The 18,584-nt window shown below is 32.3% G+C and overlaps 1 protein-coding gene across 3 annotated transcripts; it reads left to right on the forward strand.

Moving 5' to 3' along the window:
* Positions 1-11,887: 11,887 nt before the first annotated feature.
* On the forward strand, positions 11,888-16,391 carry LOC133691108 (auxin response factor 18-like). Of its 3 annotated transcripts, none has more exons than XM_062111447.1 (14): positions 11,888-12,583; positions 12,932-13,020; positions 13,138-13,233; positions 13,333-13,389; positions 13,495-13,647; positions 13,735-13,819; positions 13,991-14,081; positions 14,164-14,328; positions 14,428-14,541; positions 14,626-14,698; positions 14,789-14,936; positions 15,021-15,652; positions 15,738-15,925; positions 16,016-16,391. In XM_062111447.1, exons 1-14 carry the CDS (start codon positions 12,565-12,567, stop codon positions 16,161-16,163), a joined length of 2,058 nt encoding a protein of 685 aa, XP_061967431.1. In that variant the 5' UTR covers positions 11,888-12,564; the 3' UTR covers positions 16,164-16,391. The 3 variants fall into 3 exon arrangements, with proteins under 3 accessions (XP_061967431.1, XP_061967428.1, XP_061967429.1); XM_062111444.1 differs by having other exon boundaries at positions 11,889-12,583; positions 12,911-13,020; XM_062111445.1 differs by having other exon boundaries at positions 11,891-12,583; positions 12,911-13,020; positions 15,039-15,652.
* The last annotated feature ends 2,193 nt before the right edge of the window (positions 16,392-18,584 follow it).

The following is an 18,584-nucleotide window of genomic DNA, read 5'->3' on the forward strand; positions in this document are numbered from 1 at the left end:
TGAATCTAACAATACAAAAAAAGGTCATCAACGGTAACCCGATTGTGCTACACTTGTCGCTAAAGACAAGTGAACCACTTGCCACCCTTGACAACTTTAATGTCGTTGAATTTGTCTCATTGAAAACTTTTTATGATACTAATGGTGTCGTAATCAGAGTTTTGATGTCTCTGGAGTCTCTTTTTTTCTCTCTTCTCTCTCTTTCCCATTTAATAATTTTTCTAGATGTAATTATTTAGAATAGCAACAAGCTATAAATATTGTATTTTTCAATCATAACATATACAAATTATGTTATTTTGATATTTCTTTTCAATTGTGACCTTGGTGTCGTTGGATTCGTCTCATCGAAATCTTTTTTATAATACTAATGGTGTCATAATCAAATCTTCGATACGTCTCTGAAATCTTTTTCTCTCTCTCTCTCCTTTCTCCTCCCAATTTAATAATTTTTTTAGATGTAGTTATTTCAGCAAGTTATAAATATTATATTTTTCAATCACAATATATACAAACCATGTTATTTTAATATATTTTTTTAATTGTGTTATTTCACCTGTATGAAAAAAAAAGGTGCTATTAAGCAAAAATAACAAAAGCCCATCCATTCATTCTTTTTTAATCCTCTTTTATGTAAATAAAGAACCATGATTGGGGTTGTGATCTGCAAATTATGAGACAAAGGCCAATAATTTGTTCATTAATGTTTAATAACAGTGCTTTTGGGAGGCCTCTCCAGCACTTGCTTTGATCGAACTACTATTTTTGTCACATGCTTGGGTCATTAATAATATGGCCAGTACATGTCTCCATGCACGCTCATATGTGACGTGACCTCTCAAAAATTTCTACGATTCAGCTTCTTTTATGGATTTACAATTTCGAAAGTCACATTTATATCGTTTTAAGTCTTTTTTTTTTTTTTTTTTTTCTTACAACTTAAATTTCTTCCATTTGATTATCCTAACCACGTGAAATATTTTCTCCACAACTATCTTTCCCCGTCATGGGCACGCGAATCAATCCAGAAATATACTAATTGATGCTCATCATTTAAGAATTATTTAATATTTTTATTAAAATTACAACAGATAAAGAAAACAATAAAGTTGAGAGATTATTATTTAAAATTAAAAAAATGAAAAATTAATTAAAATTCTTAAAATGTAAAAGGAACTAAAAGCACAATCATTCCATCTGGTTCTAAGCAATTGAGATCTCTGGGGAACGAAAAAAAAAAAAGCTTTCAATTGTTCGGTGTGGTGACCTATAATAAGTTCATAAATATCCATGCATGTTTTCTATTTTTTACTTTTTATGGAGACATATTATGAGTGGAATATGTTCTATAAATAATTTACTCTTCTTCATAAAAAGCTATAAAATATTATTGCTTCCCGTTATTTAAGAAAGAGAGAGGCAGGGAGGGAGAGAGACCTCTCTTCTAGCTCGCCCTCGAAGGTCCTAGAAGCTCTCTGCTCCTACCCTTTAATCCTTAAGATCTTCCATTAATGTGAAGTTCTTTCGCCATTTAGACATCAAAGTGGGATTATATATATATATATATATATATATATATATATATATATATATATATATATATTAAAATAATTTAAAAATATATATAAAAAATTATTTTTCTTCAAAAGCACGCTACCATCTCAAAAACAAATTATATCTAGCGTGTTTGTTTTTTGTGCTCAAAAAATATTTTTAAAAATTTTTAAATTTATTTTTGCCTTAGATTAATATTTTTATGATCTTGGATTGTCTTGCTGGTGTCAAAATAAATCTTTTAAAATAAAAAATTATTTTAATATATTTTTAAGTAAAAAATACTTTAAAAAACAACTATTACTATAATTTCCAGCACTGTTCTAGTCTATAAATATATCCACAACACGTTCACTAATTGTATATATATACAAGTTTTGAACTCAACAAACTTTCAATCCAATAAGTTTATTATAAAGCAATATAAAATCATTTTCATAACCTTAGCCAAAAAAAAAAAACAAATAATTAATATGGAACAACCATGAATTGCATTTATTAGTTTGTCTACAGCATTCCTAAACTATTGATTAGGCATGTTTAAGTTAATAAATGGTGGAGACATCCAAATCGTTTTTGAATTCTAACAGCCTCTGGATGTTACTAGTTACATAACCCGCGCGATGCCGCAGATCTTTTTTTATGTAAAAAATATATATAAAAAATAAAATTTAAAAGTATTAGATTTTTCTGTAAAGCTATACTTAAGAGTCTTGGATTTGGCTGCAATGTCTGACCTAAAAATAATATTAATAATAACATTAAACTTGCATAATCCAAGTTTAAGTGAGTCTGACTGCAACACTAGACCCAATAATATTGGATGTGGGTCTGGTTATAAAGTCATGTTATAAAAATATGATAATTAAATAGATTAATTAAAAAGAAAAAACCAAAATGCAGAAAAAATATAATGAAGAAAAAGAAAAAAATCTGAATTAATTAGATTAACCCTTCAAATCAGGTTAACCCGTAAGACCTAGGATTCACGTCATGAAAATTTGATAACTAAATAGAAAATAAATTGACGGGTTTACCCAGAATTAACTGGGTTTAACCCATCAAACCAAGTTAACTCATCAAACCCAAGATACGTGTCATAAAAGTCTAATAATTAAATAGAAAAAAATTTAACATTAACAAAATAAACTAAACGAAAAAAATTAATTAAAAAGAAAAAAATTTGGGTTAACTCGTCAAATCAGATTAACCCATCAAACCTGAGATCTGTATCATGAAAATCTAATAACTAAATAAAAAAATTTAACATTAACAAACTAAATCAAACAAAAAAAATTATTAATAAAACTAAAAGAAAAAACAATACTATAATATAATATAATATAATCATTATAATAATATAATATAATAATAAGTGAAAGATGCGGGAAAGCTACAGTAGTAGATCTACCATGCTTTTAAAAGTATTACTTAATTATAATTATTAGAGGTACTTGCTATTGTTTGAATTTAAGAGGTGCTAGCGTCCTTGAACCTAATTCTGCAGTTGATGACTGGCTCAAGCATGACGAGACACCTGTCCTGGCTACTTTCTTCTCTTTATTATGAAGACATCTTTCCTTCAGTAGTGGGCCTTATTTCTTCATTCCAGGTATGAAAGAAAGGCTTTACAACAAGGCTTTCGGCTCTCTTCCTTATGATCGGCAAGTGCAACTTTATATTTAGCCCGTTGGAGAAGAGGTTAAAACCGTCTTTCATCAAACTTTAATTTTTTTAATTTAAAATTATTTTTTATATATTTTCAATCATTTAAAAAAAAAACACTTTAAACCTCAATCACTACCAAACTTTCAAACAAATTTAATCACAAAATTACTATTTCTCTATATCTTTGCAAGATGAAGCTTTTAGCAGATAATCCCGCCTCTATACCTTCCAGTGAACGTAAATAAAGGAGAAAATAAAGTGGAGTATTTATTATATTTTGACTTTTTAACTGACATTTGAAAGGAGAATACCGAAAAAAGAAAAAAATAAGACACTTGTATAAAAATAGAAGTAGTTTAATATAATGGTTGTCGAATGTAAATAAAGTAAACTCCTTTTTATTCTTAAAAAAAAGAAAGTAACAGTAAATTGGAAAACGATTCCCCCAACTGCATCCAGTCCAATCGTTCATGATTTTCTTCCAAATGCTAGTTTCTTTTGTCTTTCCCTGGGTAACCAGATAAGTATATGATTAATGTCCCGTTCGGACCATTTATTTTTAACGTAATTAAAACTGGATTGAAAGAGTTAATGTTAAAACCTTCTAACTCGAGTTCTTGTTTTACTTACAATTTCAAATTAAGTGATGTGAGTTTTTTAATGTGATATCGATTGATTTGATAGATTTAAAAACAATTTATATAATCAACAAGAAAATAATTTAATTTAAAAAAATATATGGGATTAAAACTTAAACAAATAAAAACGTATAATTATTGTGAATTGATAAAGTCAAATATGTACGCATTTCAGTAAAATCTGTATCTGTGATGGTCATAAAATACTTCGAATGCTTATAATTTAATAATAATAATAATTATTATTATCAAGTGTACAAAAACACAGGTGGGCGTGAGGAGAAAAACCATAGCATTAGCCATTAGGGAGGGAGGGGGCAAACCCTTTCCGAATTGTGGGGCACCCCAAATTTGCAAGGTTCAGGGTAGCGAAGGAGCACAAACTGAATTGGTCTCCACATGGGGTGTTCATACAAGATCACCAGCCCCCACCAATCATGAATTTTGCCATTATCTTTTGCTGCAAAAGGAGGGCACAGTGTCTAGAGAGAGTCAACAGCTCTTTCCCTCTCTACTTAACTTTAGCGTCACCCAACCACACAGAGAGAGAGAGAGAGAGAGAGAGAGAGAGAGATTTTTTTTCCTTCTTTTATTATCAACAGCCCGAAGTAACGGGAACAATGCAGAAGATTCTGTCAAGATACCAGGCCTTCATGCCCAGAAAAGGCATTCCAGTCAGTCACGAGGAACCGCTAATTTTGTGTTAACTTGTCATTTGGTCAAATATCTAGCCCTTTTTTTTTTTTTTAACAATTTACAGGGGATCTACTCTATAGTCCTAGAGGAAGCTACAGATCGGATCGGATGGACGTATAAGATTATACGATTCTACTTTTTATTTTATTCTTTTAAAAATATTATGAAATTTCTTGAGGTATTAAGTTCATGTTTGGTAATGTATTTTTAACCATGTTTTAAAATTATTTTATCCTGGAAAAATATTAAATTAATATTTTATTTTTATGGTTTTGATATAAAAAATAAAACTAGCTTTCACTAAATTAAATGTGAAGAAAGGTGATTAATTTAAATATTTGGGGTTAGAGACGGACAGAAAAAATCCAGCTCATTGTAATCTCCTCCAGGTACAACATGATTAATGGGATTTTCCTTTCTCGTTAGTCAAAAGAGTTGCTTAGATTTTAAAAGATGCTGGAGGAATAAAATCTCGGTTGTAGCTTAGTTAAAGTTTTGGTCCTTGTTAACGAACTCTTTATGCTTTCGCTACGATTCTTCTCTAAATTAAAGGAAATAAAATAAAAAAAAAAGCCTCTGCGCACCCACACCACCACCGCCTCATTTGATTCATTTCCCACGACGATCTTCGCCCCCCAACCACCACACACTTCAAATTTTTAGCCGACCAATAATTTGCCACTCGGTTTTTCCTCCCTTCAATTTCTCAGCTATCATACTCATAAAATACGCAAATAACATATGCTGGAAGTCTCGTAAAAATAAAAAAAACTTGACACTAAATCATGCAAGGTGTTGACTGTGAGCTTGTTCGGATGCGTGTTTAGAATTGTAATAGAAATGAAGGTTTAAAATATTTTTTTGTTTAAAAATATATTAAAATAAAATTATTTTATTTTTTAAAAATTATTTTTTATATTCACATATCAGAACGATTCAAAAATATATAAAAAAAATATTTTAAACAAAAATATTAAAAAAGTTTAAGGAACGTCGTTCACACCGCGTTCCAAAACAATACCTAAATATAAGCTAAACCAAAAAAAAATTTCCGAGTTCTAAAACTGATTTCTTAGTTTTGTGATCATATTTGCATAAAACCAATCTTATTTGCAAAAAAATCTTAAATTTCAAATTTAATAAAAACACAAAGAAAATCTATTCAAACATATGTATAAACCTACTTTTTACCCAAAAACTAAAAAAATTGAGTTATGTTTCGCGCTTTCACCATGTCCTCAAGAATAATCGAATCAGTTTAACTCAATACGATGCTTGGTGATTAATATTACAAGAACCTAAACCCTACAAGGAAAGTACTATAAATATACCTTCAATTACTATGGACTTTAATAATAAAATTATAATTTTATTTTTAACTAAAAAATCAAATGAATTAATTTTAAAGGATAAAATTATATCTTCACGAGGTTAATTTATCATTTTTTATTTGTTTTGAGGGCAACATTAACTTTTTTATTTTTTAATACCAATAAGATCATTGTATTAACCTTAAAAAAACTAAATTGCCCTTACCATCCAGGTTTTTTAGCATTGGTTTTATGGGCTTTATAGTAATTTTATAATTAACCTTTTGCAATTATTATTTAGTTTTAAGGGTATTTTAGTTTTTGTACCGAAAAACAAAAAAGGTTACCAACACTCACCTAGCACACGTCATCGTGCAAAGAAAAATATAATTAACATTGGAAAGATCCTAAAAAGCAAGAATATATACAAGAATATATATATATATGTATATATGTATGTATATGTATATGTATATATGTATATATGTATGTATATGTATATATGTATGTATATGTATATTTTGCTCATGATCCTTTTCTCGATAAGTGTTTAATAATATGATAGTAGTTATTTTTTAAAATATTTTTTACTTGAAAATATATTAAAATAATATTTTTAATTTTTAAAAATTTATTTTTAATATTAACTACATGTAAAAAATATAGTTATAGAAAATATATTACTTAAAAGAGGAATTCTAATAGAAATATATTTTATTTCACTTGAATTTAAATTATTATTCTTCTTACAAATCTTTTTATTAACGTATAATAAAGTAAAATAAAATTGAAGAACTTCTTGCCGCGCGATATCATATATTTTAGTATTTATTTATTTTTATTTTTTCAACTTAATCTTTAATTAGAGTTAAAAAAAATACTTATTGATATATATAATTTTTAATTTATTTTGTTAAATATACAACCCAGCCTTTTGATTTACAGTTAAATATTTTTTTTATAAATAACATATTTATAATACCTGTGTATTTTTTTTCGTATTAAAAAAAAAAACTTATGAGTCAGTCGGTAGTGGAGGAGTATGGGCACCCTTACAAGTAAATACTATGTTTTTTATCCGTACATATAATAAAGTTCTTGTTATATCTGTATTAAAACTGGATTTTAATGGAATGACAATTTGTCACCTACCAAGTAAGGAGTAGGTGGCAGAAACACAATCGTAGGATGCGTTTCTTTGATGGATTGTGAAAATAATGGATTTTTGTTTATATATATATATATATATATATATATAATATAAAGACGAAGACTTAAGGAAATATTAAAGTAATTTTTTGTTTTTTTTATTTGTAATTTTCAATCAATTCTTTATAATTTAAATATATTTTACTTTTGTTCTATCATTAGCCGAACAAGGAGATACTCCATGCAATAACTAATTCCCTATCGTATCTTTATCGAAAAAAAGAGTATTTATTTTATTGAATTTAAATGGATCAATTAAGTTATTAAAAACTTAATTATATTTTATTTTTAGTTATTTTTTAATTTGAAACTTTTCAAATCATAATTTATCAATCAACCCACAAAGCTGATTGAGTTTTGAAGTATTTATTTATATCATTAAGGTTACATTTTGTCTCAATCACAAATTTAATTTTATTTAGTTAATAAAACTATTATATAATTTTATTTAAATCATAACTACAAAAGCTTTTTATAATACCAAACACACTCTTTTGTACATGAGTCAACCTATTGGGGACCGACACAATTACCAGGGGAACTGACTTTAAGTGAAAACACGTGGAGGTTGAGGACAAGATACGACGTTTGTTTAATTAATTTTCTGTACCCCGAAAATTTGAGAAGTTTCACCGTGTTTAAGAAAACGGAGACAGAATGTCCTGCATTGAACATAGAAGACAAGTCGGATAATGACACGTGGGTACAAAAAACCACGTGGCCTAGATTAATTAGGTTCTCATTATGACGAGTACTAGGGACCACCTAACAGATCACCTTTGCAACTTTACTGTTAACACACAAACCCAACCCACACTTTATTACATTATTAATCCGCTTGATATTGTTTTAATATTTGTTTTTAAAGTGTTTTTTTTAATATATTAAAATAATATATTTTTTTATATTTTAAAATTTATTTTTCATTTAAAATTATCTGAAAATATTTGAAATGAAAAATAAAAAGGCTCTTAAGAGGTGGAAAACAAAAACCCAATCCCCGTCTCCCGTCTGCTGTGAAATTATGCGCGTGTAGTTACCTGAAATGAAAGGAGAGTGGGTTTTAAATAAAACGAAACTGACGCGTCAAAAGCCAACGCCCTTGCCATGCTCTCCTGCTTAGTCAGTAAAACGTGTAAATGACCATTTGTTTTCTCCAATGTCGAAAAAACAAAATATCATAAAATTCTCCAGAGATTAAAATTAGAAAAGCAAGGACAAAAATTGGGTCTGCCGGGTATACACGAGCCAGCACCTCTGCCTGCCACGATGTAGACAAAGAAATAGACGGCAAATAAACTGTAACGGCGGCCGAGATAACGGAATGGAACGGAGAGCGGTCACCCTTCTCGTGGTGCCGTATGATGATGTGACATGTATTTCCTTATTTGAGTCCCGCCGCCTTTACCAAGACTGGTTTCCTTTCCAGCAGTGATTTCTCTATTCACTGCGGTAAACGCTTGCATGGCATTGCATCGTTTATTAAAAATTTAAATTTTTTTATTAATTTTTTTTATATTTCTTTTTTATATTTTTATATTTTTTTTATATATTAATATTTAAAATTGATTTTAAAAAAATAAAAAATTATTTTAATATATTTTTAAATAAAAAATATTTTAAAAAACAACCACCATTAAAATATTAAACATTCTTTAAGACTTCATTTACATATGATCATATGCTCTAATCATATATTCTTACTTCTAGGAGAAGAAAAGTAGCAATGAGGCATGCGAGATTGTCATGAAGGAGAGGTTTAAAAAAATTGAAAAAAAAATCACCATATAAACATGATTTTTTTTCATTTAAATCTATAATGTGTTTTTTATATTACACTCAAATTTGGAGGCTTTTTTTTCTTTTCAAAAAACCACATTTCAAAAAATATTTAGAAAAAATTGATACTTTCATGAGTCATATGTTATGTATGCGATTCATGACTCCTCACAAATTATAACTCATATACCTAGTTTCTTTTCATTTTTTTTTATTTCCCTTCTCTCTCCACAACCACCACCCGCCTCTACATCCCGTTGTTACCCACTACCATCACCTTCTTTCTCTATCGTGAAACACCCTATTGGTCACTGTGAGACAACCTCCCTCCCTCTTTTTCTATCATGATGAGGCTTTCTCTCCACTCGCAGCTCTCGCACCGAGTTTTAGTCGTTGTTTTCACCATCCACACTCAACACTTAAAGAAATAATACATGCTTTCTCTATATTAATTTGGTATCAAATCGATGCTAATTTGTTCTTGAGATTGGCAAGTTGGGAAGGTGGTGTAGACTTATCCACGAGTTGGGGTGAGTTTTAGATGTAGTTATATTATATGTTTTATGTTTTGAGAATTATAAATTTAGTTTAAATTTAATATAATATTGTGAGAATTTTCATTGTGTTTAGTTTTGAATCGTGAAGGGTGTTGATTTTTTAAAATTGTCTAGTATGTTGTGAAGTTTGTTGAAGGTGAATTGTGAATTGTATTTGTAAATTGTGATTCCTGTGGGGTTGAGTTTTTGTGATATGGAGTCATAAACTTGAAAAAAACTGCCATGACCACTTTTCCTAGAGAATTACAAGACATGCATGCGACTTACGAGCTGCAGATGTAGCATGTAATTCATGAGTCGCAGAAAAAAAAACTCGTGAATATATATATATATATATATATTATTGTGCTAATATCCAAAAACACTCCTCAAATTTGATCGGTCATTTATTTTTTTGCCTTTCAAAGGTATCAGATACATGTACGATTGCAAATAAAACAAGTTTCGAAGAGATATATGAGTCGGCCCCTCAAGATCTCATAAGATATTAAGCTTGTGTTCACCACATGCTTGAAATGATCACATTTATTTTTGTGTTCGAAACTCTATTTTAAAAGTATATTATTTTGAGAAAATATTAAATTAATATTTTTTTTTTTTTTTGTTAATTTTGATGTATTAATATTAAAAATAAAAAAATATTTTTTAAAAACATTATACATCATAATATCAAATAAAGCACTGAAACTCAACATCGATCGTTTTAATTGCTATAAAATTTAATCTCGATTTTTGTATGTCTTCTTGCGTATGTCTTACATAGATGCTTATATCATTAATTGTCATAATTATTTCAACTCCTCTCAAGGATCACACATCATGTAATAACACGGTAAGAAATTCCAATACCTCAACTAGCCAGCGTGAAAGTTTATGATATCATCCATAGTTAATGACTTGAGTAGATGGTGAAAGTGAGAGTCTATGGAGGTTTGTTTTTGCGTGTGAAACATTATTTAAAAGCGTGTTGGGATGAAAGAATTTCAATTTGATATTTTTTTTAGTATTTTTTTAGGATTTTGATATATTATATAATGTTAATAATAAAAAAAATAAATTTAAAAAATATTATACACCACAATACAAAACATACATATTAAATTATTTGTCCCAACAACTTTTAATGGTGGGAAGATTTTTCTTTGCTTGATAAAATCATTTTTCTCGTGATTATCATGCATATATTGATTTTCAATGGTACGTGATTATAGGTTGGGAAAGGAAGTCACGATCCCTTACAAGGTTAGGAAAAAAAAACAAAAGAAAAGAGAGAGGGAGAGTTAAGATTATATATAATTATAAATTAAAAAGGAAACTAAAAGATTTGAGGATATAGTATGTCCTTTTATATTTCACTGATTATATTATTATTTATAACCAATTTTTTAAAAACAAATATCTGAAATTTTTATTTTTACTTTGGTCACTAAACTTAATTCCTTTTAATTTTATCATTTTAAATTAAGTCATCACAGTTTTATTTATTGTTATTGATTTTTGTTTATATTATTTAGAATATTTTAACACTAGATTAAATATCAACATATATAAATTATTTAGTTTTTATCCAAAATAATATTATTTTATAATTAAATTTGATTGATTAACTGATTTATAAATTGAATTGACCAGCCTATGATTTAGTCATGAACCACATCAAATTTTGGATTAAGTTTTTAAATCCGATCTAGCTTGGGTTGGATCATGTATTAATCCAGATCAATCCAAAATTATGTCATTTTATTTTTAAAATTTTATTTTAAACAATATTTTTTAAAGAGATTTTTATAAAAAAAAAATCAAATCAAATTTTAAAAAAATCAATTAAATTAAATTTAAATAGATTTTACTTTAAACCCAACCTCAGCTAGTTCCATCATGTCCTGAATTTACTTTCAGGCCAGCCGGTGTTTAATAACTGTGTTATAAGCAACCCCCTGGGAGCAGCATAATTAAAATCCATTATTAATACAAATTAAACCACTAGTTAATAATACCCACCATTTAAATCAAGGAAAAGTGTTTTCGTCACCAAGTAATGCGCGTAGAGGCAAAATGCACATATTAAGGCAGCCGTCTGATGGTGGACCCCACGAATGAGTTTCATGTGATGACGACAATCATATAGTCTGTGTACCGCATTTGTTCAATTTTAATTTTTAAACACAACCTCGGTGGAGTACTGGTGTTTTTTTTTTTTTAAAAAATATATATTAAAAAAATAATTTTTTAAAATTTATTTTTAATATTAACACATCAAAACAATCTAAAATTATAAAAAAAAATAACTTAAAATAAAAAAATTATAAATTTTTTGAAAATGTTTTTCCAAACGAAAAAACAAGCACGCTTTTAACGATGGTTAATAAGAGGTTAGCGTGGATGGATGCCTCGCCGATGCCTTGCCTGTTTTTTTCCTGTTGTAGTAGTACGGTCTAATATACTCTAATTCTATAGATTGGTGCCTAGCTATTTAAATGCAGCAGTAAATAGCGATTGGCGAGAGAGAAAAAGGAAAAGAAAAATCACAAACAAGATGTAAGGTAAGCTAAAACGACTAGAGAAGGGAAGAGAGTAGAGAGTGACTAAAAACTAGACAGAGAGAGAAACCAGAATGAGGCTCAAAGATTACAATACTCAAAGATTACATCTTGGGCAGCCGGAGAGAGCTCTTCTAGTTTTCGGGGTTTAGGTAAAAATATCGATAACGTTGATTTTAAGTCCTTTTAGACAGAGAAAGAGATCACAACAAGAAGTCAGCAGCAGCTACAACAAAACACTCCTCCCTCTTGTGTGTTGTAAAAAAAACAGCGGTTTTTGTGTGAATGAGAAGACTATAAAGCAGCAGGAGCGGATTTGTCCCTGAAACAGAAGAGAGAGAGAGAGAGAGAGAGAGAGAGAGAGACTGAGCCACTTCCCACTCCCTGTATATCTTTAATTATGAAAGTAAAATGACTCCTTACATAAACGTCCTGTCTGCTCAGCGTTTTATATGGTTTCTGGCTCATTTAATGGGGGAGTCCTTTACTGCCTGAAAGACCTTCTCTTTCCTTCCCTCCTCCAGCTTCCGTCTTTTTAGCGGATTCTCTATTTCTTTACTCCTTCGTTTTATCTCTACTTCTCTGATACCACCTTGCTTGACCGGTTCTTTTGATGGCTCATGCTGAAAGAGGTGAGTGTTGATTTGGTGAACAAGAAAATGAATGGGCTTTTGCTGCTTTGTTTGGTCGCTGAGAATGGAGAAGAAAGGCAAAATAAATGGGGCTTTGAGCTGTACTATTAATTAATCTTGGTGTGCAAAAGATTATAAATTTTGATGGAGTGGAGGTTTTTGCTTTGAAGGGATTAAAATTATGCCAAACTTATGTCTCTTAATCTGCTGTTCTCTTTACTTTTCTTGGGTTTTCTCAGCAACCAAACAGAGTTTTAGACCCACTTAAACATTATTTAAGAACTTTTGTTATTTTGTGTGTTTTAATTTGGTTTTTGACGGGTGTAGGATGTGATGATCTGTATACAGAGCTATGGAAGGCATGTGCAGGGCCATTGGTGGATGTCCCAAAGGATGGAGAGAGAGTTTTTTACTTTCCTCAAGGTCACATGGAACAAGTGTGTAGCTTTTTTTTTATTTTTCTTCATTGCTCTACTTTCATTGTTTTAAAGCACTTAGATCGAAATCTTAGTCTCTACCTTTATTGTTTTTTGGCTTATGGATTCTTTATGCAGTTAGAAGCATCAACAAATCAAGAACTGAATCAGCAAATCCCACGGTTTAATCTTCCACCTAAGATCCTCTGTCGTGTTGTAAACATTCAACTGCTGGTAATTCTAATACCGTTGCTCTTGTTTCCTATTTCTGTTTTCTTTGAAGTGTTTTTTATTATTTTCTTTTATTCACTTTTGTTTTCTTTAAATTTTTAGGCTGAACAAGACACGGATGAAGTTTATGCTCAGATTACTCTGCACCCAGAAGTAGATGTGAGCAAATGTTTTTCCTTTTTGGGTTTTCGTGTGTTTTGTTTTCGGGTTTATTGTTTCATTTGGTTGCTGAATGAATGATCTTGTTCTACAATTCAATTACAGCAAACCGAACCTACAAGTCCTGACCCTTGTCCACCTGAGCCGGCAAAGCCAACAATTCATTCCTTTTGCAAAATTTTAACAGCTTCTGATACTAGCACCCATGGAGGCTTCTCTGTTCTCAGAAAGCATGCCACTGAATGCTTGCCTCCTTTGGTAATTACTCTTAAATGGTGTTTAGATGTAGTAGTGGTTGTTCATTGAAACTTCCGTTTTTAATTACCACTATTTCATATTCATTAGGACATGAGCCAAGCAACACCAACTCAGGAACTGGCTGCCAGAGATCTTCATGGCTTTGAGTGGCGGTTCAAGCATATATTTAGAGGTAAATGTTCCATATCGATTTTACTTTGTGCAACGTTGCTGTTTTCCGATTTACCGAAATCGGAGAAACGCTTAAGAAGCTGGAGTTTAGACTTTTTGATAAATAGGAGCACAACCTGTTGTATTACTCTATCTTCTAGTTTACATGTTTTCTTTTTACTTATTTAACTAGGTCAACCGCGAAGGCATTTACTTACAACAGGATGGAGCACATTTGTCACTTCCAAAAGGCTGGTTGCAGGAGATGCTTTTGTGTTTCTTAGGTGGCTGAACGTAGATGATCTGATTTATTATTCAATTCAGGTCTCTGTTTCTGCTTACAATTCTATTGTATATGCTGTGTAGAGGTCATAATAGGGAATTGCGAGTTGGAGTTCGGCGTCTTGCTCGGCAGCAAAGCTCCATTCCATCATCGGTGATATCCAGCCAAAGCATGCACTTAGGAGTGCTTGCTACTGCCTCTCATGCTGTTTTGACACAGACCCTCTTTGTTGTGTACTACAAGCCAAGGTTTGATCATTTCCTTAATCACTGTAAACCTGTGCGGTGCTTGTTAATTGGTCATCCTATCCCGCAAATCTAAAGTTTACTTTCTGTACCCTTCTGCAGGACAAACCAGTATATCATTGGGCTGAACAAATATCTGGAGGCTGTTAAGAATGGATTTTCCGTAGGTATGCGCTTCAAGATGAGATTTGAGGGAGAGGATTCTCCTGAGAGAAGGTATGTCCGCCATATATTTTTGGTTGCTGGGTTTCATGGTTGTTTTAAGATGTTCCTTAATTCTCGTGGCAACTGCGTGATCAGGTTCACAGGAACTATAGTTGGAGTTGGAGATATTTCTCCAGAGTGGTCTGGCTCTATATGGCGGTCTTTGAAGGTTGATTACAGTTGTGGAATTCTTATGTGAATGCTGACTTATTCATTGTCTTGTTTTTTATGCTAGTTTCCGTATTATTTTTCCCCACAGATTCAATGGGATGAACCAGCAACTATTCAAAGGCCAGAGAGAGTTTCTCCATGGGACATAGAGCCTTTTGCAGCCCCTGCTTCCCCAAATCTTACTCAACAGGTGATGAAGAACAAAAGGCCTAGACCTACAGATATTCCTACATCTGGTATGTGGAATGATTGTCTTGGTTTCTCTATGTGAATTATTTAATCTATACTTTCTTGAACTTTATGCACTAATTGGAGTGTAGTGATTACTCCAAATTCAGCTGCTTCATCTTTCTGGTATCATGGATCAACCCAATCCCACGAGTTAGCCCAACTGGGGAGTAATATTGAAGTCCAAAGCTCTGAAAGCCATGTCTGGTCTATGAGGCAGAAGGAAATTGATAGCAATCTCCTCAATAATAGCAGTAGCTGCAACACAAGGGCCCGACCAGAAGGAATCTGGCCTTCTTCACCTAACATGAATGTCTCTCTCAACTTTTTTCCGGATTCCGTGGGGGACAATAATTTTGCTACAACACGGTCAATTATCTCCGGTTTTTCCTCTCCTACATCATCAAGGCAAAGCAATTGCCTGATAAATGAGCAGGTGGAGAAGGGGAGAAAGTATGAGAACTCTGTAGGTTGCCGGTTGTTTGGAATTGATCTGACAAGTAACTCCGGTAGTTCTGCTCCTCCAGAGAAGGAGCCTGGATATCCAATTGTTGATTCTAATGGCACCAAAGGACTTGTTCCAGCTGCAAGTGAGGCTGAGAGGGCCCAAACAATGGAAGTATCAATGTACTCAAAAGAACAGAAGCAAGTTTTATCAGAGGCGATGGTAAAGGAGTCACAAAGCAAGCAAGGCTCCACAACCTCCATGAGAACTCGTACTAAGGTAAAATTTGAAGTTCTGCCTTCCGTAGTTTTTTCCTTTCTGTCTGAGCCTTCTGATGAGCAAGATTTTCTTTGATTCTGGAAAGGTGCAAATGCAAGGGATTGCTGTTGGCCGTGCTCTTGATTTAACTGTGATGAAAGGATACAGGGATCTTATATATGAGCTGGAGAAGATGTTTGAAATCGAAGGAGAACTCTCCACACCCAAAAAATGGGCTGTTGTGTTTACAGATGATGAGGGTGATATGATGCTTGTGGGTGATGATCCATGGCCGTAAGTAATTTAGAAACTTGTATATCACTTGATTGTCTCTTTTCCATTAAATTATAACTGGATTATTGAAATCTATTTTATTAACTGCAGGGAGTTCTGTAAGATGGTGAAGAAGATATTCATCTATTCATGTGATGAAGTGAAGAATACGGGCACAAGATGCAAGCTTCCAGCATCTTCTTTTGAGGGTGAAGAGACTGTTGTAAGCATGGACTCGGACCATAGGTCTGATGCATGAAATTCAGAAATCATTTTGCTTTATACAGTTTTGTTTTATATAGTTTGGGTAAAAATGGAGGAAACGTGGTGCTTAAGTTGGCTCAGTTTTTTCGGGAGCTTGCACTTGCTAGGCAGTGGAGTAAGGTGGAAGTCTTTTGAGTCTAGATAGCTGATTAGGGATTGCATGTTTAAAAACAATATATTAAGAACTTCAATTTAAATCAAGATTAGAACTGGAATTTGTGTATACCTTGATTGTGGGTTGGTGATGACTTAAATTTAATCAGGCAGTAAAAAATACATGAATGCTTGCTTGTGTTTTGGCTGGCTTTCACCATTCAACGTCTTGTGTGCCTGCCTCAGAAAAAGCCTACAGAGAAGATGCCCTCGTTTTCTTTCCCTGAGCTCCCTTTATCTGATTTAATATCCGGGACCATTAAATTACAAAGTGTCAGCATGTATGAGGATGCCCTTAGAGGCATAGAGTGTTCGGTGCAGTCAATGGATTTTTCAGGTTGTCCTTGCTGCTGGTCCCAGTATGCTGGACAGGACATTTCTCTGATAAGGACTTGTCTTCTCGAAGTTGATCAATATCGTGTCTGGTCCTAGAAACTTGTTTTATGAAACCAGCTGTGAGAGCTGGATGATAGGTGACGCATGGTCTGGCTCTGTACTCGGATAATGTGGAAGCACTTTTCACCACTTTAATTTATCATGGTAATTGCGAACAAGTATCAGATAGATGGTTTATGATTATACAATCTTTTTGTTCTTTTAAAGACTGGATGGCTTCTTGTTTGGCCTTAACCTAATTGCTAGACGCCGGGTTGATCCGTGAGCATTAAATCTGATAGCCAAGCTGTTAGGATCACATGACCCAATCACTAAACTGGTTAGCTTGATTGATTGAGCACCACCAAATCTGATAGCCAAGCTGTTTGGTCACATTGGTTAGGCTTTGACTCAAACGTGTTTAAATTCCCTGGAAACCCAACGCTAGCATGCACCATAATGCAGAGAAAGCATGGTGTTGCGACCTATGCTTACACACGAAGGGTTGGTACCATGCTTATTTACTCGCCAATGACTTTTCCCTGTCTTGTTGCCAAAGCTCTCTCCATAATGTGCTGATCTTTTATACCAATCAGTACCAACTTTTTCATCAATGATACAGTAAGGTATAATAACTAACTACTTAATTTTTGAAGTTGCAAAGGAAAAACATTTATTCTTTATCGTTACTTTACTCTACACGAGGTAAGTTTAAGTGACCAAGATGTAAACAATTCCATACAAGAACATTATACAAAAGAAGGTCACAAACCACAAACACCGGTCACATTCTCTTTCAAGGGAGTTGCTCCAGCCATGAAGAATTCCCACATCGAATGCCCCAAACAGAAACTCCAAGTCTCCAAACAAAACCACCATGCCGTGAACCATTTAGAAGGTGACCCAGTGGTAAAAGCTTTGGACTAAGAGGTTTGCTCTCTCTGTGGTTTCAAGTTCGAGCCATGTGGTTGCTCATATGATGGCCATTGGAGGCTTACATGGTTGTTAACTTTAGGGCCCGTGGAATTAGTCGAGGTGCGCGCAAGCTGGCTCGGACATCCACGTTAAACTAAAAAAAAAAAAATCACCATGCCATGCCTCCAACAAATATATTCATGTCTTCAAACAAATTCTTCATAGCTCCGACAAAAATATTCATGTGTCTAAATGAAACACCAACCAAAATTTACATGTCTCCAACAAGATGTCTCAATAAAATCTTCATGTCCCTATTCAACTTCTTCACACATAATACTTCGACAATACTTTCATGATCATAAACATTCTCTACTGTCCAAATGAAAGTGTTCTCCATCCTAGGAGAAACAAACTAGTCAACTGAACTCTCATCACTCTTGCATGACATGTTAACAAAAGTCACAAGAAAGTAACACGACATGCATAAAACAACAAATGTTCTCACCCTTCTATTTCTATTAGTTAAGTCTTTCATACATATACTTGAAAGATTAAGGGCAGATAATGATATATATATATATTTTAAAAAAATAGTAGATCAAACACCTTGTTATCTGATCTAAGCCTAAATCTAATCGCTAGACTGGCCAGCTAAGCTAACTGGTCACATGAGTTAGGCTTAGCCCAACAACTAAACCGAACAACCAAGTTGTCCGATCACATGGTTATGCCCCAACCGAAGCACTAGACTAGTCAATCTGGTTTACTAGTCACCACCAAACTGGATAGCTTATCACATGGATTAGGCTTCGTCTCAAACAACACTATTTGGATCTCAACCTAACCCCATCCAAATTCCTATCGAGCCTAGCATTAGCACACACTATAATACAGAGTCACAAACCTCTAAGAAAGTATGACATCGTGTTCTTCTATATTTACACATGAACTGTTAATGCGACATGTACTT

The sequence above is a fragment of the Populus nigra genome, chromosome 4, assembly GCF_951802175.1.
Source record: "Populus nigra chromosome 4, ddPopNigr1.1, whole genome shotgun sequence".
NCBI lineage: Eukaryota > Viridiplantae > Streptophyta > Magnoliopsida > Malpighiales > Salicaceae > Populus > Populus nigra.

Bases quoted from the DNA above. Each gene is read 5' to 3' on its own strand.
- LOC133691108 (XM_062111444.1), top strand. The intron at 14,329-14,427 runs GTTTGATCATTT...ACCCTTCTGCAG, and splicing joins GTTGTGTACTACAAGCCAAG to GACAAACCAGTATATCATTG. The intron at 15,653-15,737 runs GTAAAATTTGAA...GATTCTGGAAAG, and splicing joins CCATGAGAACTCGTACTAAG to GTGCAAATGCAAGGGATTGC.